The sequence below is a fragment of the Panthera leo genome, chromosome D1 (genome assembly GCF_018350215.1).
Source record: "Panthera leo isolate Ple1 chromosome D1, P.leo_Ple1_pat1.1, whole genome shotgun sequence".
Classification (NCBI taxonomy): Eukaryota; Metazoa; Chordata; class Mammalia; order Carnivora; family Felidae; genus Panthera; species Panthera leo.
The window spans coordinates 65,303,759-65,327,257 of NC_056688.1; the positions used below are offsets into that span (position 1 = coordinate 65,303,759).

The following is a 23,499-nucleotide window of genomic DNA, read 5'->3' on the forward strand; positions in this document are numbered from 1 at the left end:
AAACAGCACTGACTGTTGAAAGAAGAACAGATATCTCAGTGTTACTAGTACTGGGAGTTTGGTAGGGTGGAGAACAGTGGAGTGGAGAGGGGCGAGGCTAGGAAAAACAGGTTAGTGCCAGGTTGTAAAGATTCTTGGGTGTCACACAGAGGAGTTTGCAATTTTTCCCCCATATGCAGTAAGGAGTCACTGAAGTCTTTTAAGCTGGTGTCTGGAGTGGGGGGAAAGGTGTGTGCTATTGTTAAGTCTGCCTTTCTAAAAGAACACTCTAACAGCAATGTAGAGCAGGGCTCAGCAAACTTTTTCTCTAGAGGCCTGATCCAGATAGTAAATATTTTTGCCTTTGTAGGTTGTACAATCTCTTTTGCAACTACTCAGCTCTGCTGTTATAGCATAACAGCAGCCATAAACAACACAACAAAACTTTATCTATGGACTTTGAAATTTTAGTTTCATATGCTTTTCATATGCCATCAAATATTTACTCTTTAAATTTTTTTCAGCCATTTAAAAATGTAAAAAAATGTAGCTTACAGACCATAAAAAAAATCGGCAGCATGCCAGATTGGGCTTGCATGCTATAGTGTGCTGACCTTTGTTTACGGGGGGGTAGATGCAAGGCACAGAATGGACACAAGAAGGGGAAGAAGAAAAATACATGAAAATTACCTAGGAGGAAGAAATAGCGGGACTTTGTAACTAACTGGTTATATACAGGAAAAAGCCAGGGGTAAAATGCCTCTTCCATATTTGCTGTTTATGTTGATGCATATTAAGACCACTTTGGGTTTTCTAGAAGTCATTTCTTCAGTCAAAAAGATTCACAGTCAACTAAAATGCAAGCCTTTTTCATATCTGTTGCTATTCAGTCGTAGACTACCCTCCATGGCCCCCATTCCACCCTCCACAGCTAAATTTTTGTAATTTCTTTTTTAATTTGGGGGTCTGATTATATTCTATAGCCGCTACTAATGCAGCATCTGTATTCAATCAGCAAGCATGAAAACAGGAATAGAAGATTAACACCCTTTCTTCCAACAGTCAAAATTCAAATCCACTAAACCTCAGGATGCTTTGGAATTTCAAAAGTAACTAAAGAATTGTGCAAAGTCTAACACATAAATAAGCTTTTGAACTATGCCATCGTATTTCCACTGATAGCACTGTAGGGATCATAAGTGGTATGTGAACTATTTGGAAAGAAGAGTTACTTTAGCCATGCTTACAACATAAATTGATGTCAAGTTTAAATATGAAAGTTGATAAAAGGTATATCAATCAATAAAAGTTTTTTATAAGTCTTTTTATAATTATTAGAAATCATTGTGTAGATCTGGAGAACATTTGGATTCACAAAAAAACCATAACATAGTCTGACTTAATGACAGTTCTAATACCATGGTCTACCCAATCAGGTAACAATTTCCATTCATCTTTAAGATGACCTAGAAGGTCTAAGTATTTGAGTTGGGGAGGGAAGGAGAGGGGGCAGATCTGACCTATGTGAATCAAGGGCCAGCAGTACATTAAAAAACAAACAAACAAACAAACAAAAAAACCCACCACAACAAACCAATCACAGATGATAATTTCCTCTGCCTTCAAACTATTCTAGATTTGGACTCCCACCTGTGCCCAAGATGGAGTAACAGAGACTAGACTGACCCTCTCTCCTGAAACAACTTAAGAAATGGACAAAATATATAAAACAGCAATTTTCAGACATTAGACATTAGGTAGCATAGGGTGATGACTCCTGAAAGAGGGGAAACACATGAGCCAAGCCCCATGATCATCCTACCTAACTGTCCAGAGAGGATCTGTAGGCCATGAGGCAGTGAGAAGGAATACAAAGAGAGCCTAACAGTCTCCATGAATTGAGGAAATTGAACAGGGAGTCCAGGAAGGCCAAGACAACTAAATTTCACAGGGCAGAGTACCAAAAGAGGAGAAAGCTGTACACAGAGAAAGCTCCATAGATTTGCAGAGGCTCCCCATCAAGTCTTCAGCAGAGTCCTGTTCAGTTTATGTGTATGAGGGAACTACCCAAAGCTGGGTAAAGAACCATGCAAGAGAAGCAGAGGGAACAATAACTGGAGCTTACACATGGCCAGAAAGAGCCTGTATTCCCATTAGCCAAAGTGGAAAATCTCATAATTCACAGGACATCAGGTAAAGTACTCTCAAAGGGTCTTACTTCTGTAGTAAGAAAAAATTAGCCCTAGATCAAAGACTGCTCTGGTATCATCTAACAAAGCTTAAACAAGCTTCAGAAGTATCAAACTGTTTCCAACTAACTATGTCTTGCAATAAAGCTCAAGAGTAGTTATAAGAATATAAAAATATCTAGCAACCTACCAAAAACTAACAGGCATACAAAGAAGCAGGAAAATATAACCCATAATGGAAAAAAAAAATCAGTCAATTGAAATTGACCTAGAAATGACATATATGATAAAATTAGTAGAAAAGAATGCTATAAGTTATTATAACTATATTTAAGGAGGAGTAAATATAGAGCATGTTAAATAGAAACATGCTATAGAAAAGAATCAAATCAAATTTCCATTGGAAAAGATAAGTAGCACACATGATGTTACAGAAAAAGAGATTACTGAATCTGAAGACATCGCAAGGAAAAGTATACCAAAGAAAACAAAGGAAAAAGTAAGCTGTGGACAATATCAAGCAACCTAACATTCTAACATGGATACTTGGAGTAGAAGGCAGAAAAAGCATTTGAACAAATAATGGCCAATGATTTGCTTAAATTTGATAAAAACCATAAACTCACAGATCTAAGAGGCTCCATGAACCCCAAGCACAAGAAACATGAAGAAAACTACAGCAAGGCATAATATAATCAAATTGATTAAAACTGATGACAAAGAGCAAAAGTATTTTCACATGATTTGGGGATTAAAAAATAACAACTCGAAGACTAAAAAGAACAGACTCTTGGCATCATTGCCGTATACTGCTCCCATAAAGGATGACTGTGGCCTTTCATAGTTATCAAGCACTCCTAATGAATCAAGCATAATACATAACCCAAACTGACTAATTCTGCCTCAGAAACTGACAAAGGCAACAAAGAACAATAGCTAACAATTAAAGAGACAGATGCCTTATATCCATTTTCCCATTTAATCCTTCAACAACTGTAAGAATAAACCCACCGGCCCAATCAAAGGATGCAGAGACTCAGAGCACAATGAAGTGAGGCTTTAATTAAACAACATTCTTGCAAGTGGGTGTCTGACAGACAGGCACCCTCAGGGCATTTACAGCAGATAATTTATTTCCTAGCACAAGAGTCCCTCCCCTGGTTCCTCACTGGCTGAGTACTACAGAGGTTACAACCTTACCTCACGTAAGGCAAAAAGTAATCTGATTGGAACAAATGTACATTCCCTGAGGTGACGCAGAGACTTTCAGCCCCTCCTCCCTTTGTTCTTTGGCTCATGCTCATTGCAAAGCCTGCGAAAATAAGCCCCAGAAACAGAGAGGAGAAGAAGAACCGGGAAGCGAAGTGTCTAAGGGTTTGGGACTCCATTGTGTGTGGGGGCGGGGGTGGGGAAGATTTGTACATATTTCCAATAGGTTGTAAACCTACTGTTACTAGACAGCACAGCTTTTATTTGGTATTTCTGAGAATGAATCGTCTCCCTTCTCACACAACCAAATGAGGTCGATACTATTATTAAACCCATTTTACAAATGAGGAAACTAAAGTATAGAGAGGTTGGATAACAACATGGTCTCCCGGCTAATAAGTGGTGGAGCCAGGATTCGAATGCACAGGCAATCTGAGCCCAGAGTCCACATGCCTAACCACTACATTATACCGCCTCCAAGCAGAGAAACGCCCAAACCCACAGGCACTAAACAATCTGGAGGCAGGATGGCAAATAACTCAGGCTTCAGAACAACTGTAAATAAAAATTACAGGCATTTAAAGATTGATAACATCTAGGGAAGAAAGAAGATTAAACACATTGGTAAAACACAGATGGTAAAATATCTTCTACACAGTGCCAAATATACCTATGCCAACTTTCTTATAAAGCTAACCTTGCAAAATTACAACAATATTCTAAGAGATTCTAATGGAGACACCAAAGCCCAAAACAAAAGGAAAGCCATCTCTAAGGAAGCTCTAATTACTATCTGTTTGTGTATGAAGTTGCTTCAATTGTAAACATTTGTTTTCAACAAGCCACCCAGAAATATCACTAAAGACATCAATCTAATCATCAGACACCTAATTATATAATCAATAATAAAAGTCCTCCAGAATGCCCTCATCAATCTCCAGTGACAGACACATGCCACGGACAGGAACACCTGTGCCCTACAGGGGTGACTGCAGAAGGGAGTGATGTTCATCTGTAATAGTAACAACTTTCAAAGTGCAGCACCTGAACAAGCCTTACCTTAGGCGTCTCAAACACTTGTTCCAGATGTATGATATGTTCGTGTTTCACACTTTTCAGGATATTCACCTCCCGTTCAAGTAGCTTCACGGCAGAGCTTCCAGCCTTTCACAATGAGGATGCATAGATTTCACATATGAATGTCACTAATACAAACCTCAATATAAAAGTTACAGTCATTTTTATATCTTTTCCTACATTTTCTGGAGAAGTTCCCTTTTCAAACGATAATATGCAACTTATTTCCACGATAACATTAAATTATGGCCCTTCTTTCCTTTGTCCAATTTTAAGTTATATATAATTTGGCCTCGAGCCACATCTGTTTCTTGGACTGTTTCTATAAATTAACCACAACATGGTCTCTGTCCCCTGAGAGAATTGTTCCAGTTTTTAAAATGCCTTTTGGTATTTCCTTCAAAATCATGTTAATCCTGTGATGTTAGCATAATAAAACCAAAATCTACTTTCCAGTGACATCATTTGGAGAAGCTAAAAACAAAATGTTTTTCTTTTGTTGTTTTGTTTTGAAGATATATGTGTGCATATATATATATATGCTTTTATTTACATATTTATATATTTGTATTTATATACAAAATAGGCAGTGAGATTCTACACCTAGCCCTGCAATATGTCACTTCCTGATACCCCCAGCTTCTAAGGAGAGAGACAGAGAGAGAGATCTTACCTTCAAAAAAATTTTTTTAACGTTTATTCATTTTTGAGAGACAGAGAGACAGAGCACGAGCAGGGAAGGGGCAGAGAGAGGGAGACACAGAATCCGAAGCAGGATCCAGGCTCTGAGCTTTCAGCACAGAGCCCAGAGAGATCTTACCTTCAGACCAACCTAACTCCAGCTTTATCTCCTTACATGTAACCTTTAACCATACCTGATGGCAAAAGGCAAAGGCAGGCACATCCCAGGGAGCGCAAATCAGGGTACAATTGATTTTCTACAGTCATCTCAGAAATTCTAGAAGGGCCTTTTCTACCCTCACCACCATTACGACCACCCCAATCATCCCCCCTTATTGATATCTAAATTACCAGCATTGCCCTTATTCACATAAAAACATCCCTGAAAGGGACGACAAAGGTCTTATCCCTCTGCCCCACCCCCATGCCACCACCAAGGTTAGAAAATGCGTAATAGTTCTTCAAGGACTGCAAAAAGATGGATCACATGGCAAATTTTACCTAGTTAAAATTTTACCTAGAGTCATCCCTGCATCCAATTACCTTTACCCTTCAACCATTACCATCTCAGAATGAGTAGGAAACTGCCTACCACTACGCCCTAGGGTGAAAGTCAACAATTAAAGGTTATCCTAGAGGGTCAGGAGAAACAGTAATTGTGAGGAGTGAATTCTTATCTAGACTAGACATGGAAAGTTACCACAATTTCTCCTAATACAAGTCTCAATTCCATTCCTACCTCCCTCCCCAAATGGCCTAACCTGCATATAATACAGTAAAATATATTGTCCAATTCATAAATTGAGGATATAAATTTATTTTACTATATTAGTGCCTATAAATGCTCATCATCAGTATGTGTATGCAAGATTTTGAAATCCTAAAGTTGCAAGCAGGTACCCTACTATATAACCCTAAAATCTAACCTCTAGCCCTCCCTGACACCAAAGGGGCAAAGGAAACAACATCCCATGTAGCACGATGGTTCTAGAATTCTAAAGATTTCCAGAAAGTCTCTAGATCTCCCTTTATTAGGATTTGTATGTTATTTTATTAAACTTTAGAGAAAAATGGTATGTAATTTTCTATAGTCTGTTTTAAAGAATACATAAAACTTACTATTTCACTTTGTAAATGTAATATTAATCATCACAAACCCAAGGAAAAAAAAAAAACACCGTCTTTTGTCTTTTCCCAGGCACAGAGGTTTTTTAAAAGCTGATGAAATGATCAGGTGTAAAGCCTGAGAAGCTAGACGATCTCTTAAAGACAAGCCCAGTCATTGTCCACTCCAGGAGAAATCCAGTGAGAAAAACAGTGGCTACAAGTAAACAGCACAGTTGACAGTTGCTGAAAAAGTGGTTCAAATGGGAAGAGCAGGTGGGATGAATAATCAGAGACTTAGCTAACAATGAGGATATAGGGAATCAAAGGAGAGGAAAGGATAGGAGGAAAGCCGTTGGAACTACACTGGGAGAGAGCACTGAGACTTCAGTCTAGCTAAGCCATATCTAGCCCTTAGCCCTACAGCTACACAGACATAGAATCAGCCCTTACTTTCAACTCATTCCGAAGAACTTTACCCTTATTTGGTCATACTGGTTACATTAGCTGATCCTTCATTTGCTTTTCCCAGATACATGAGTTCAAGAATAGGTCCCTATTCTTGAAGGCTAGGGAAATGGCCACACTTATCCAGGGAAACAGCCCAGGTCCTGCCCTCAGAGTCAGTTGTTAGTGTGAAAACTATACCGCCTACCCCACCCTGCCCTGGCACCATGCCCTCAGTGTGATGCTGCTAATAAGTCTTACCTTGTCTTTGTTCACTTTTTTAATTGCCCACTTAGTTTCTGTTTCCTTGTCTGTAGCTTCAAAGACCATTCCAAAGCTCCCTTGTCCCAATATTCTTCCAAAGGTATAGATTTCCTGGATAAAAAATAAGAGCTCCTTTGTCTCTTTCATCAGGTATTCATCAGGTATTAAAAATGAACACAGAATACTGATAGATACCCAACCAAGGGAAGAGAGTTTCTGCTCCAGGGTAAAATCAAATAGAAGATGCCACCTATTTGATATTAATTAACCAAAAATGAGTTTTGGCAAATCTCATTAATTGCCCTTTGGAGGAAAAACCATGAACATCCCAATGGAGACATACAGAAAACCTCAAAAGTATCAAGATGAATCTCTTACAAACTACAATGAATGAAATGTCTTCATAAGAAAGAGGAGGAATGGAATATTAATGCATACATGAATGTGTGTTTGTGTGTATAAAATACATTTACCGAAGAAATTATCCCCAAATTCCTAGAGCTGTATTATAAAATCAACACCTATTAACCACTGAATACCTGCTTTGCTGTTTACCAAGTAACACTTTTTCTTTACTTCATTATTTCTATTAAAAAGCACTTTAGTGGTTTCATTTCTTTTGTTTTAGAAAAAGCAGTATCTGACAGAAATTTTAATGTAAGTCAGCACTGAGAAGAAAATAAAAACCATCCATAGTAACGCTATCCAGACCAAGAATTCTTCCACATATTATTTAACTTCTGATGGTAACTGCACTTCCCATGATTAGCATAGCATAATGAGTAGAATTGTTGAATCACTAAGTTGTACACCTGAAACTGAAACTAATGTAACAGTGTATGTGAACTACACTTCAACTTTTTTAAAAAAGCATAGCACCTAGAACATAGTAAGCACTCAATAGAAGTTAAGATTATTTAAAAAATAATAATGCACTATTTTTGCCAACACCAGCATTCTGGTTCTCATTGTAAAATAACAAACATGTAACTCATTTACACTTTCTTTTCCTGTTTGGTTGGGGAAGTCAGTCTCCTTGATCCAAATCACTATCAGGGTATTAATAAGACTTTCTGGACACATGATGCCTGGGGACTATAATACGACAAAACATCTAAAGTAATGCCACTAGGTGAAGCCTCTGCTGGGTCAGCAAAGCCTTCCCTGGAGATGCTACTCTATTTCTCTGCAACCACTTTCGCCTTTGCCGTGCAAGAGATAAATTAGCTGCTAATCTTCATATCTTCTGCTGCTTACGTTCCTGTCTTACTTTCATAAAAAAAGATTTAATGCCCAACTAATTACTTATCTCCTTCACGAAGGAGTTCCCCGACTTTGCACCTTGGTAATTGTTCCATTATTTTGACTTCCCTCAGAATGTATGCATTGGTCCTCACGTATTATTGTTACTCTCTTTCTTACAAATACTTTGGTTCATGTTTTTCTTCCAAGATGGTCTAGAAGCTTAAGAAGCTGTTTCTTCTGTATCCTTTAAAAAGCCTACCCTGAAACTTTGTAGGTAAAACATTCATGCTTAGCACATAGTGGGGAAAAGAAGGAAGGGAGGGAGGGAGGGAGGGAGACACGGAGGGAGGGAGGAAGGAAAGAAGGAAGGAAGAAAGAAGAAATGTTTGGCTTCAACATGTTAGACTTTCCTTAGATAGTTCCTTGTGTACATATTTTATACAAAAATGGATAAAACACAATTTCTGTTTTCTCAGAATTTGTAAGCTACTCAAGAGACAAGATTATCACTTAAGTTATAAAGTCTTAAGTTAAAAAAAAAAATACAAAACAACATTGGGGCCAGAGACCACAGCTAAAATACTGGGAGAATAGGGGAAAACATTACAAAAGAGATGGCTTCTGAGATCAGCATGTGAGGGAACAAAAGCAAATAATCGAGAATCTTTTTTCTATCATCCAAGCAAACAAAGCAAGGAAGGCATTCCACAGGAACAGCAGTGCAAATATGGAATGAATGAATGAACGAATCAGTAAATGAATGAATCAATCAACAAATTCAGTCAGCAAGCCAGCCAGCCAGGAACCTTCTACATATATACACCTGTGAGAAGTGACAGACCAGTTATGTGGAGTTGAACCCTGGGGTAAGAATGTTGGATTTATGGTCTTGAATGATGCAAATGGCAACTCCTGGACTCACATAGGGTACATCCTGCCCAGGTGATGGTTCCCACGATGGGACTTTCAGTGATTTATAATTACTTTTTCCCTTCCTTCTTCCTACAACCACTTAATGGTGAGAATCAAAATCAGAAAAACTATGACTAAAAAAAGACAAATATTTTATTTTTATTATATTTATATGTAACTCCCAATTATGTATTATGAAAAATGAGTAAAATCTCAATTTAAATGGTCATTTATCCCTTTTGTTTTCCACAGAACAAAATGATATAAACTATATAACTATTTCTCCAATTTTTCTTGTTCTTTAAATGAGAAAACTCTCATTTGCTTTTTTAACATATAGAACCACAACTTGGACACAGTATTTTAACACTGTTTAAATAGGATATTTTAAATGAGGAATGGATATAGAAATAGCTCTATTGCCCAACTAGTTTTATAAACTAATCTTTTTCTTCAACTAACTGCTTTGACATAATTACATAGTGGTGAAAATAAGGAGAAAATTACTTCTTGTTTGTAATAATCTTAAGAGGATGCTATAAAAATGGTAATGTAGATCTATTTTTATTGACATAGAATGATATAGTGTAGAGTATGAATGCATGTATGATATGATCCCATTATGAAAATGTGGGTATGTGAAGGTGCTGACATTGATATCTGGAAAGATGGTCATCTAAACATTAAGAGTAGCTATCACTGGATAGTAGAATTTTGGATGACTTTAATTACTTTTTTATACTCTTCCAAAATGTTTAAAAACTTTAAAATGATCCTGTCCATTTAATAGGACAAGAAAAACTTCAATTATGCTAGTTAAGACTATTTCCTTAAAAATATGTATATATTTGAAATGTTTCATAATTTAAAACAGGAAAAAAAACTGGAAAGAAAAAATAGAGTAAGACATACATGTATAGAAAAAATAAAAGTAATAAATTTTAAATTCGGTTACATCTGGCTCATAATTTTTATTTTCTTCACTTTTCTATCTATATTTTCCTAATATTTTACAATGAACATATTTTGCTTTTATAAGCTCTTAGGGCTAAATTTAAAATTCAGTAAAGTTGTGGATTTTTGAAAAATACAGGTTATTTATCTATTTTTTTAAAATTATTTATCCACTTTGAAAGAGAGACAGAGAGAATGAGTGGGGGAGAGGCAGAGAGAGAGGAAGAGAGAATCCCAAACAGGCTCCGTGCCATCACTGTAGAGCCGGGCGCAGGGCTAGAACCCATGAACCATAAGATCATGACCTGAGCCAAAACCAAGACTCGGCCACTTAACCTACTAAGCCACTCAGGCATCCCCCCCAAAAAATACAGGCCTTTTATTTAAAGTGGGAGAATTAAATTTTTCAAGTTAGAATTCTCAGGAAGTTTTTCTGATCACTTCAAGTAACTTGTCAAACATCTCTTAACACACTTTTTAAAGTTATTTAATGTTGGGGAGCCTGGGTGCCTCAGTCAGTTAAGCAACCAATTTTGGCTCAGGTCATGATCTCACAGTTCATGACTTCAAGCCCTGCATACGGTTCTGTGCTGACAGTTCAGAGCCTGGAGCCTGCTTCAGATTCCGTGTCTCCCTCTTTCTCTGCCCTTCCACCTCTCTCTCTCTCTCTCTCAAAAATAAATAAATGTCAAAAAAAAGTTATTTAATGTTAATTCAATTTTCTTCTTCTAGTTGTTCTTATTGTGGTTCTTTTAATGTGATGTTAAAGGAACACATGTTAATTTCTAAAATGGTAATAATATTCAAACCATAATAATTAGAATCCTTAGAAGAGTAATATTGGTACCCATCCCATCACAGTCTAGAAAAAATGGAGGGGTCCATGAGGAAAATTCTGGCCTCAGTACCAGTCATCAAGGAAATGAACAGCCAAACCATTTCAAGTCATCTGGTCTTTCTCTGTCTTCAAGAGGTCTACACAAAGACCCCAAGATTGTTCTCAGCAACAGGCAAGACATAATGACCAAAATGTTCTCATTTTACTACTAAAAATGTCCTCTGCTTTAATTAAAGTCTATTTGGTTCACTATAAGCAGAAAAAATAATTAGTCTGCATTTTCTTTGGTAAAGACTTCGGCATACTTGAAACTGATTAATTTTCTCTTTTCTTTCCTTCCTTTCCTTAGAAACTAATTTTTAAATCATTTTTGCCACTAACTATTGAGTTACAAGTTCCTAGAAGTTTCAGTTTGCTTTCTATATACCTGAATAGCAGCTCCGTTGTCCATCCTTATGTGAGGAACTTTTCCTTCTGTAATGTTTCCCCGACTCCATTGGTGTTGAGACGTTTTTCTCTCCACATTGGAGGTTTTCGAGGGCTTACACCAAAAGGAATAAAAAAATTAAGATATATTTGTAGTACAAATACAGTACACTTGTATCTTGACAAAATAAGAACCCTAATTTAAATAATATGACAAATCTTTAATGTGTGCTATATTTATTGTGTAAAAGAAATATTGTCTTTTTTTGTTTTTAAATGTGTGCTATGATATTTACTGTATAAAAGAAATATTGTGTTTTTTATTGTCTTTTTTAAAATTCTAAGTCCTATATGATTCATTGGCTTATTACGCTAGAAGAGACTATAAGAAGCCAGCCATTCAATCTAGTCACCTGAATCCAGGCAAGTCTACATGATAACCTGCATCACAAATCCATTAGAACCTACCTGATGATTATGGATAAAGAAATTGTGGTTTATATACACAATGGAATACTACTTGGCAATGAGAAAGAATGAAATATGGCCTTTTGTAGCAACATGGATGGAACTGGAGAGTGTTATGCTAAGTGAAATAAGTCATACAAAGAAAGACAGATACCATATGTTTTCACTCTTATGTGGATCCTGAGAAACTTAACAGAAAACCATGGGGGAGGGGAAGAAAAAAAAAGTTAGAGAGGGAGGGAGCCAAACCGTAAGAGACTCTTAAAAACTGAGAATAAACTGAGGGTTGATGGGGGGTAGGAGGGCACCTGTTGGGATGAGCACTGTGTGTTGTATGGAAACCACTGGACAATAAATTTCATATTTAAATAAATAAATGAATAAATAAATAAATAAATAAATAAATAAATACATAAAAATAAAACTTACTGCTCTCAGTCTCCAAAGTTGTGCTGTATCAACTACAATCTTCCATACTGCCTCTTCTCCATAAAGGTAAAATACCCCGCAAACCAATCCTACCAGGTAGTCATAGATTGTAACTAACATACAACAGCTTTGCAAAGTATATTTGATATTCCATCTAGATAACCAGAAATTGTCATAAATAATAACCACCCTATATTTCACTATAACAATGGGCCAAATTCAGATTTAATCCAATTTGAAAGCCAATTCATTTCTGTATAAACCATTAAAAACTAAAGAAGCTGGAATAACATTCCAAATTATTTGTGATCATGGAAAATAACTCAACAGTGGATGGAATTATCATAAAAGAAATTACTAACCAATTTTGCTCACCTCTCACATAAGCAATAAATGTTCCTTTAATAGTTAAGAAGGCAATGATTTAGCTGACAAGGGACCAAGGGATATGGATCAAGCTAAGGATGGGATTAGGAAATAGGATGTCAACTTGTGTTGGGATATAGAAACTTCAATATTTACCATAACTTTCCCAGAGGCACTATCTGTGATGGGTTGGTTTTCTTTTTTTCTGTCTGCTGAAACTTCATATTCTGAGCTGCCCATGCTTGATTCTTGGGACATTTCCACCACAGAGATTGGAGAAAGCCTTCTTCTACAGGCACATACATACAGTACATCTTGCTTAGAAGTAGATGAACAGTTGGAGCATTTTGCGCATTGTTTACCAAACCCACTATTGGCCATTTGCTTAACTCTGCAACTAAAGCAACTTGAAGGAAAGAAGTTTCCACTCCTTGAGGAAAAGAACCAGACCAAAAGGGATAAGGTAAGCTGATGGTGAAAACTGTAACTTCTAGTTGGTGAGGTCTTTACAGTACTGATGCACTATACTTATATTCACACATGAGAGCTGCAGAAAGAAAATAAACAATAATTTAGAAGGTTCTTTCTGATTCTGTCACCCTCCTATAAGTTAGAGAAAAACTTGGAGTTAGCACCGAAAGCATCCTGCCTATACATGAAAAGTTAATATTTACAACAAAATTAGGACATATTTCTAAAAACCAATGGATTTTCATCTTTCAAAATTTAATAACCATAAATTGCTGAAAAGCATCGTCTAGGGAAATCAATTTGGTGGGTTGACACCAATTTTTTTTAATTCTAAGAGGATATGAGTATTTTGCATAGATCCTTGGTAACTTCTATGAAACTTCTAATTATGTAAATACACATATAGAGAATGTTTGTGTATGAGTATGTACTGAGTCACAATATAAGAGATACTTTTTATTGAAGTATAATTGACATATAATAGTATATTAGTTTTAGGTATACAACATAATGATTCAACATTTATATACATTACAAAATTATCACCATAAGTCTAGTTACCATCTGTCACCATAAAAAGTTATTATAATATTATTGACTCTATTTCCTATGCTGTACTTTTTACACCACTGTGACTTATAACTGGAAGTTTGTATCTTTTAATCCCCTTCACCTAGCTCACCCATCCACTCCCTCTTCTTAATGTGGGCTGTGGTAAAAAAAGAAAAAATAATTTAAAATAAAGGCTTAAAAATAGTGATGTAAAACATTCATTTACTGTGGTTTCAAAATTTAAACCTTACTCAGCTTATTATTAGGGCAAATTCATATTAACACCTTCACAATGGAGTAGACAATTTGATTTTATAAAACTACTTATTACTAAAGCTCTAAGGCAATATTAGAAGTATTTTCATTTTTATACTCAAATAGCAAAAAAAAAAAAAGAAAGAAAGAAAGAACTACTGGGTGCAATTTTTTCCTGAGCATAGAAACAGGTATGCCAAGCATACTGGACATACTCTACCTAACTAGAGTTATTGGCAGCTATATGGTGGCAAGTTGGAAAGATGTGAGCAAGTTGGAAAGATGGCAGCTATATGGTGGCAAGTTGGAAAGGTGTGAGTTAGTTCTACCTAACTAGAGTTATTGGCAGCTATACGGTGCAAGTTGGAAAGATGTAAGTTGGAAAGATGTGAGGAAGGAGAAATGTGCTCTGCAGTACATATAAGAGAATACCTTGAGAAACTTCCAGAAGTAACTGGGAGTACATTATTATGGTTTTTTACCATACTATTTCCTATATTACATAAAAGTATATTTTGTAGTCACAGATTGATAAGGCTAGGGATATATGGAATATACTTTTATCCTTTGAACTGGAATAAGCTTGACCAGGAGAAAAAGTTAGATACCTTTATTTCAGTGAAGAAATATCTTTCTGGTTTTAGTTGTCTAGGACTAGTTTTCTAATCAGAAACAAGTGCTACCTTTTATCAATTCTTATCTATTGTGATTATATTTTTTCTCATTGGATCTTTTGATATGTTGTGTTCTTTAAAAAGATTTCCTAATATTAAGGCATTCTTACACTTAATAGTATGAACCCTACATGATCATGATGGATGATTCTTCTGATGCTAAAAAACTGATACATTTGTATTTGGGGCTTTCAATTACATTCATGCAATCCCTATCAAAATAACAACAGCATTCTTCACAGAGCTACAACAAACAATCCTAAAACTTGTATGGAACCAGAAAAGATCCCGAATAGCCAAAGCAATCTTGAAAAAGAAAACCAAAGCTGGAGTCATCACAATCCCAGACTTCAAGCTGTATTACAAAGCTATAATCATCAAGACAGTATGGTATTGGCACAAGAACAGACACTCAGATCAATGGAACAGAATAGAGAATCCAGAAATGGACCCACAAATGTATGGACAACTAATCTTTGACAAAGCAGGAAAGAATATCCAATGGAATAAAGACAGTCTTGTCAGCAAATGGTGCTGGGAAAACTGGACAGCAACATGCAGAAGAATGAAACTAGACCACTTTCTTACACCATACACAAAAAAAAACCCTCAAAATGTATGAAAGACCTAAATGTAAGACAGGAAGCCATCAAAATCCTCGAGGAGAAAGCAGGCAAAAACCTCTTTGATCTTGTCTGCAACAACTTCTTACTCAACATGTCTCTGGAGGCAAGGAAAACAAAAGCAAAAATGAACTATTAGGACCTCATGAAAATAAAAAGCTTCTGCACAGAAAAGGAAACAATCAGCAAAACTAAAAAGCAACTGACAGAATGGGAGAAGATATTTGCAAAGGACATATCAGATAAAGGGTTAGTATCCAAAATCTATAAAGAACTTACCAAACTCAACACCCAAAAAACAAATAATCCAGTGAAGAAATGGGCAAAAGACATGAATAGACAATTTTCCAAAGAAGACATCCAGATGGCTAACCGACACATGAAAAAATGCTCCACATCACTCATCATCAGGGAAATACAAATCAAAACTACAATGAGATACCACCTCACACCTGTCAGAATGGCTAACATTAACAACTCAGGCAAAAACAGATGTTGGCGAGGATGCAGAGAAAGAGGATCTCTTTTGTGTTGTTGGTGGGAATGCAAGCTGGTGCAGCCACTATGGAAAGCTGTATGCAGGTTCCTCAAAAAATTAAAAAAAGAACTACTCTACAACCCAGCACTTGCACTATTAGGTATTTGTCCAAGGGATATAGGTGTGCTGTTTCAAAGGTACACATGCAATGTTTATAGCAGCACTATCAACAATAGCCAAAGTATGGAAAGAGCCCAAATGTCCACTGACAGATGAATGGATAAAGAAGATGTGGTATATATATACAATGGAGTATTACTCAGCAAACAGAATAAAATCTTGCCATTTGCAACTACGTGGATGGAACTAGAGGGTATTATGCTAAGTGATATTAGTCAGAGAAAGACGAATATCATATGACTTCACTCATATGAGGACTTTAAGAGACCAAACAGATGAACATAGGGAAGGGAAGCTAAAAAAAAAAAAAAAAAAAAAAAAATATATATATATATATATATAAAAATATATATATATAAAAATATATATATATAAATATATATAAAAAAATATATATATAAAATATATAAAATACATAAATATTTAAAATATATATAAAAATATATAATATATATATTTATAATATATAATATATATAATATATATAAATATATATAAATATATATGTAATATATGTATAAATATATATATATTTATATGTATATATATACAAACATATATACAATGTTTATATATATATATAAACAAGGAGGGGGACAACATATAAGAGACTCTTAAATATAGAGAATAAGCAGAGGGTTGGTTGTGGAGGGGTTGTCGGGGGGGATGGGCTAAATGGGTAAGGGGCATTAAGGAATCTACTCCTGAAATCATTGCCACACTGTATGAATAACTTGGATATAAATTAATTAATTAATTAATTTTAAAAATTCCATTCATAAGTTAAACTGGTCTATAATTTTCCTTTCAGCCATCTTTGTTAGTTTTGATACAAGCTTCTGGCTAGTTTCATAAAATAAGTTGGGTATCTTCCATTTCACAACGTTTGGTAACAATTTGTATAGCATAGAATCTACAGGAAAAATCTCCCAGAAAATGACAGGATTCTATGAAAGATTTTTTTTTGTTGAGAGAGAGAAAGAGAGAAAGAGCGCACAAGAGCATGAGCTGGGGAGGGGCAGAGGAAGAGAGAGAGAGAGAGACAGAGAGAGAGAATATAAAGCACATTGCACACCTAGAGAGGAGCCCAATGCAAGGCTCTATCTCACCGCCATGAGATCATGACCTGAGCTGAAATCAAGAGTCAGACACTTAACTGACTGAGCTACCCAGGCACCCCATGAATGATATTGCTAGTAGTTTATCCAATATTGATTCTCCCATTATTCCTTACTATCAGAATCCTGATTTTGACCAGGGCTGCCATGTACATTCATTTAAAAATTTTCCATTTCTGGGGTGCCTGGGTCGCTCAGTCGGTTAAGCATCTGACTTTGGCTCAGGTCATGATCTCACAGCTTGTGAGTTCGAGCCCCACGTTGGGCTCTGTGCTGACAGCTCAGAGCCTGAAGCCTGCCTCAGATTCTGTGTCCTCTTCTGTCTGTGCCCCTCCCCTGCTTGTGCGCTTTCTCTCTCTCTCTCTCAAAAATAAACATTAAAAAAAAATTTTAAATAATAACAAAATAAAAATCTTCCATTTCCCAGCCTTTTTTGTAGCTTAGAGATGTCCATGTGACTTATGACCATGAACCTTATACAGTGCAAGCAATGCTGTACTTAAAAGAAAACTTGTATTCTTAAACCTTTATTAAAAAACAGAAAAAGGATAAAACTATACATGAGCAAATCAAATCAAAAATAAAGAAAAACATGATTAAAGAATAAAATTTCAGATGAACAGAAAAGACAAAGAAATATACTTTTGTTGATTTTTGCCTATAGGGCTCCAAACAAAGACTTCTCACTATCACTCAGAGTTCATATCTTATCATTACCTCCCTTGCTCTAGATAGGCTAGCATCCTCACTGTTCCTCGAATATGTCAACCAAATTCTGTTCTTATGGCTTTGGCCCTTCTATTTCCTTTGCCTAAGATGCACTTCCACAGATAATTGCATGGCTTGATCCCTCTTTTCATGGTGGTTTCTGCTCACTTGAGAGAACTTTTCTAACCACCTCATCTGAAACAGCAGACCCATTCACTCTGTCCTCTTACCTTGCTTTATTTTTATTCACAGCACTTATCATTTCATTCAAGAAGTTCTCTACAAAGTTCTTGCCTACTTTTAGGGACCAGATGATTCCCCTATAAACTATTTCAGGGTAATGAAAAGCCATCCAGTTCATTTCACTTAGTAAGAATAACCAAAACCTGACCACAGCAGTTCTCAAAAAAGAAAAAGGCATTCTTATAAGCCAATCTCATTTGCAAATAGATGCAAAAATCCTGAATGCTATACTTACATTAACCCCAGATAATGTGTACAGCATAGTCCAAGATTTTAGCTAGAAATAATGGGCAAGCCATCCCAATAAGTATGACCCCATCAAAGTTGTGTGAAAAGCATTCTCCTGCTGTGATTAAAACTCATAATGGCAAGCACTGGAAAAGATACATAAAAGGACCCTCCTGGCATGTGGAGGGAAAAAAGAATGCAACTGATGCCACTAAACAAACACACACACACAGTCTTAAAAATGTTAGACCTTGTTTTTCAAGTGTATTTAGCAAGACAAAGAAAACCCAGAATATACCTGTATACACTTTGCGAAATGATTTAACTTCAGGCCTTGGAAGAAACTGTTTTGCATTTCAAGTTAAATATAAAGCCTGTAACCATCAATGACTCAGAGCAGCCGAGTAGATCTGCAAATAACAGACTTTCTGTGTAGGGAAACTACTGTTTTCTCTCTGCAGGTGTAGAAAAGTTGCATGTAAGATGTGTAAGGCATTGTTTTATGCATGCATTAAGAATACTGACTTTATAGTGCTTTTTATAAGAAACTGAAAGAAGAGTTCATAATGTAAAGGTTTATTTCATTATAAACAGTACTCCTAAAAGCATGCTTTCCATACCCTTCAAGATTTACTGTATATCTATCCACAAACTTTCAACAGAATCTGTACATAATAAATTTCCCATGTTCAAGATGGGGTTTTGTGTGTGTGTGTGTGTGTGTGTATCTTAAAACAATTATCTTTTTCTTTGCTCTGCTCAGAAAGCACTTCCTTTAATTTTTCCATCAATTTCTCGAAATAAATCACATTTTCATCACATCACTGACACTGATGTCGACTTCTGAGTAACTTCTAGCTCCAGTTTCTGATTTATCCACTGCCCTGGCTGCATTTAGGAGCTATACTCAGAAGGCACAGGAGTTCCTGTTACTCACTGAGTTTCTTTCTGCTCTCCAACCTACCAACCATTACATCTACCAAAGTAATGTTCTACTTTCATACCACAGAGATTCTAAAACAATGGGTTGAAGAGCTGCATGCAAAGTTTCTTAACAAGAACTAGATTTCAAATTTAATTTCTTTTTGGCTGACTGAATTCTAATCATTATAGCTTAAAAACCAAAATAGAACAAATGTTTACTCACATTTATTTCTTTCTCATTTATGAATTGATCTGAAAGATTTCTTACTAAAATAAATCTACTATCCAGCAGGCCAAATGATGTCATTCATATTTTAGAGGCATAAACTTAATCAAGCATTGCAAACCTAACATATCTTTATGTAAACACAAAGATGAATAGCTATTTTTCTATGGAATCATGGAATTATGTTTAAATAGGACTTTAGGTACCAAAAAATGTATCAGAAAACCAAAGAAGCTTCTGCTATAATAATAGCGTTTCTTTGTATCTCCAAAGACTGGACAACATAGGTGTTAGACATAATGTAAACAAATAAAGTAAGTTCAAATTATGTCAGTATTTAACTAAAGTGTGAGCTTTATTTTGACTAAAGGTTTTCATTTTATTTTCAGAACTAAGACAAGTCAATGGAACAACTCTGAGACAGAAAATCTCTGAGCTTTTATTTAAGCATAAAAAGGTCTCTTACATATTGGCCCTAGAAGATACACTCGCAGCAATTTCCTCCAGAAAATGAACACAAGAATGGTTTTATGAGATATAACTAGCTACAATTTTCTTCCCCAAAAGCAATTTTTAGTTTTCTTTGCTAAGACTGTGTCTACAAGGAACCTAAACAGTCAGTCAATTCAGTCAAAAATGTGTTCTATTCAAGGGAAGAAAAAAACCTTCTGGATTGTCTGACATTATGCAGACCAAGCTGAATGACTGTATCTTCACTATTCAACTACTTGTTTTCCCAACATGCTCACAGAGCCGAAAGAGGGGCCAGATGAGCTTCCTAGATCACAGTGTTATATTTTCAAGGAGACCAGCAGTTGTTCACTATTTTCATTAAGGGCATGATTAGGGAAATGAGTGTGTGTTGTCTTAAAGACAATTTACACTGTGTTTAAAATTTATGTCATTACAGATATGTTTAGAATGTTCAATAGCTGATATGTGCTATTACGTTTTTTTCCTATTTTAATTTGCATAATATTCTCCACTGATTGGGCTGTAATCTGGAGGGACAGTCTTAAATGTGGTCCCCATACAGGCAGTTTAAGATTCAAACAGAGATTTCGCTAAGAAAGTTTGGCTTAAAGAGATTGGAGAAAACTAAGAAACCTCTCCCTGATTTCTTTCCTGTTGCTGTCCAGTGTCTTCTCCCTGTACGTTATAAGCAACCTGAAATCAGGTACCTTTTCTGCCAGCACAGGCCTGTCCTTATGCAAAAAGAAAATTTCTGAGTGTTCGTTTTCTGGGAAAGAGCCAGAATCACAAATCACTTAGGCAGAAAAATAGGCAGGTATATAGGAAGAGTCAGCAAAGTAAAGAGATAGGTCATATGAAGGAGGGATATCTCAAAGAGAATGTGAAGGATCTCTTCATAAATATGAAAAGGATTAGGCATAAGGAATTAGACTTCTATGTGATTCAAAACAAGAGTGCAAGCCAATCTAATATAAAGGGCTTCCAAACATTTACAACTATCAAAGATAAAAGGAAAGGCTATCTCTGTCACTAGAAATGTCCAAGCAGAGGATGGAAAGTCAATTGGCAGGAAACCATAGGTCTCTAAGTACAGACTAGGATGTCTTGAGGTTCCTTCTAGGCCTAACAATCTACAAAGATGAATCACTCCTAATGATTAACTGAGGTGAAGCAGACATTTATTTATTTTTTGAAATTTAAATCCAAGTTAGGTAACATATAGTGTAATAATGGTTTCAGGAGTAGAATTTAGTGATTCCTGACTTACATATAACACCCAGCGCTCATCCTAACAAGTGCCCTCCTTAATACCATCGCCCATTTAGCCCATACCCCGCCCAACGCTCTGCCAACAACATTGTGTTTTTCAAATTCCACATGAGTGAAATCATATATCTGTCTTTCTCTGACTGACTTATTTTTCTTAGCATAATACCCTCCACGTTCATCCATGTTGTTGCAAATGGCAAGATTTCATTCTTTTTGATCACTGAGTAATGTTCCATTGTATATATATACCACATCTTCTTTATCCATTCGTCAGTCAATGGACATTTGGGCACTTTCCATAATTTGCCTATTGTTGATACACTGCTATAAGCATTGGGGTGCATGTACCTCTTCAAATCAGCATTTTTTTGTATCCTTTGGATAAATGTAGTAGTGCAATTGCTGGGTCATAGAGTAGTTCTATTTTTAATTTTTTGAGGAACTTCCACACTGTTTTCCAGAGTGGCTCTACCAGTTTGCAATCCCACCAGCAGTGCAAAAGTGTTCTTCTTTCTCTGCATCCTTGCCAACATCTGTTTTTGCCTGAGTTGTTAATGTTAGCCATTCTGACGGGTGTGAGGTGGTATCTCATCGTGGTTTGGATTTGTATCTCCCTGAGGATGAGTGATGTTGAGCATCTTTTCATGTGTCTGTTAGTCATCGGGATGACTTCTTTGGAATTGGGATGTCTTGTTCAGAAAAGTGTCTATTCGTATCTTCTGCCCATTTCTTCACTGGATTATTTGTTTGCTGGGTGTTAAGTATGATAAGTTCTTCATAGACTTTGGATACTAACTCTTTTATCTGATACGTCATCTGCAAATATCTTCTCCCATTCCATCACTTGCCTTTTAGTTTTGTTGATTGTTTTCTTCACTGTGCAGCTTTTTATCTTGATGAGGTCCCAACAGTTCATTTTTGCTTTTCTTTCCCTTGCCCCAGGAGACATGTCAAGTAAGAAGTTGCTGTGGCTGAGGCCAAAGACATTGTTGCCTGTTTTCTCCTCTAGGTTCCCTGTCTTACGCTTAAGTTTTTCATCCAATTTTATTTTTCAGTACGGTGTAAGGAAGTGGTCTAGTTTCATTCTTCTGCATGTTGCTGTCCAGTTTTCCCAGCACCATTTGCTGAAGAGACTGTCTTTTTTCCATTGGGTAGTCTTTCCTGCTTTGTCAAAGATTAGTTGGCCATACATTTATGGGTCTGTTTCCGGGTTCTCTATTCTGTTCCATTGATCTATGTGTCTGTTTTTGTGCCAGTACCATACTGTTTTGATGATTACAACTTTGTAATACAGCTTGAAGTTGGAATTATGATGCCTCCAGCTTTGGTGGGTTTTTTTCCCCAAAATTACTTTAGATATTCGAGGTCTTTTCTGGTTCCGTACAAATTTTAGAATTCTTTGTTGTAGCTCTGTGAAGAATTCTTGTATTATTTGGATAAGGATTGTATTGAATGTGTAGATTGCTTTTGGTAGTATAGACATTTTAACAATATTTGTTCTTCCAATCCATGAACATGGAATGTTTTTCCATTTCTTTGTGTCTTCTACAATTTCTTTCATTAGCTTTCTCTAGTTTTCAGCATACAGCTCTTTTACCTCTTTGGTTAGGTTTATTCCTAGGTATCTTACAGCTTTTGGTGAAATTGTACATGGGATCAATTCTTTGATTTCTCTTTCTTCTGCTTCACTATCGGTGTATAGAAATGTAACTGGGTTCTGTACATTGATTTTATATCCTGCAACATTGCTGAATTCATGGATCTGTTCTAACAGTATTTGGTGGAGTCTTTCAGGTTTTCCCCACAGAGTATCATGACATCTGCAAAGAGTGAAAGTTTGACTTCTTCCTTGACTATTTGGATGCTTTTAATTTCTTTTTGTTGTCTGACTGCTGAGGCTAGGACTTCCAGTACTATGTTGAACTACAGTGGTGAGAATAGACATCCCTGTCATGTTCCTGACCTTAGGGGGAAAGCTCTCAGTTTTTCCCCATTGAGGATATTAGCAGTGGGTCTTTATTTAATATATGGCCTTTATGATCTTGAGGTATGTTCCTTCTATCCCTACTTGCTTTTATTTTTTATTCTTTTAATGTTTATTTACTTTTTGAGAAAAAGAGACAGACACAGAGCAGGAGTGGGGAGGGGCAGAGAGAGAGACAGAATCTGAAGCAGGCTCCATGCTCTGAGCTGTCAGTACAGAGCCCAATGCGAGGCTCGAACCCACGAACTGTGAGATCATGACCTGAGCTGAAGTTGGAAGTTCAACCAATTGAGCCACTCAGGCACCCCTCCCTACTTTCTTGAGGGTTTTTATCAAGAAAGGATGCTGTATTTTGCCAAATGCTTTTTCTGCATCTATTGAGAGGATCATATGGTTCTCATCCTTTCTTTTATTAATGTGGTATATATCCTGGTGATTGATTTGCAAATCCTGAACCAGCCCTGCAGCCCAGGAATGAATCCCACTTGATCATGGTGAATAGTT

At 36.2% G+C, this 23,499-nt stretch overlaps 1 protein-coding gene across 8 annotated transcripts in view; it reads right to left on the bottom strand.

The window, feature by feature from the left end:
• Window positions 1–23,499, bottom strand: part of STK33 (serine/threonine kinase 33) — a 173,386-nt gene that overhangs the window by 64,722 nt on the left and 85,165 nt on the right. For 7 of the 8 annotated variants that reach the window (XR_006193773.1, XM_042905789.1, XM_042905790.1 and 4 more), the window contains 4 exons: window positions 12,745–13,135; window positions 11,327–11,440; window positions 6,948–7,061; window positions 4,437–4,541 (listed from right to left, as the gene is read on the bottom strand). Coding sequence is in view for 7 of the 8 variants with exons in the window: in XM_042905789.1 (XP_042761723.1) it covers window positions 4,437–4,541; window positions 6,948–7,061; window positions 11,327–11,440; window positions 12,745–12,969 (558 nt within the window). In the remaining variant the exon portion in view is untranslated. Of the gene's footprint in view, window positions 1–4,436; window positions 4,542–6,947; window positions 7,062–11,326; window positions 11,448–12,744; window positions 13,136–23,499 lie in introns of all 8 variants that reach the window. The other variant, XM_042905791.1, reaches the window with a different exon arrangement.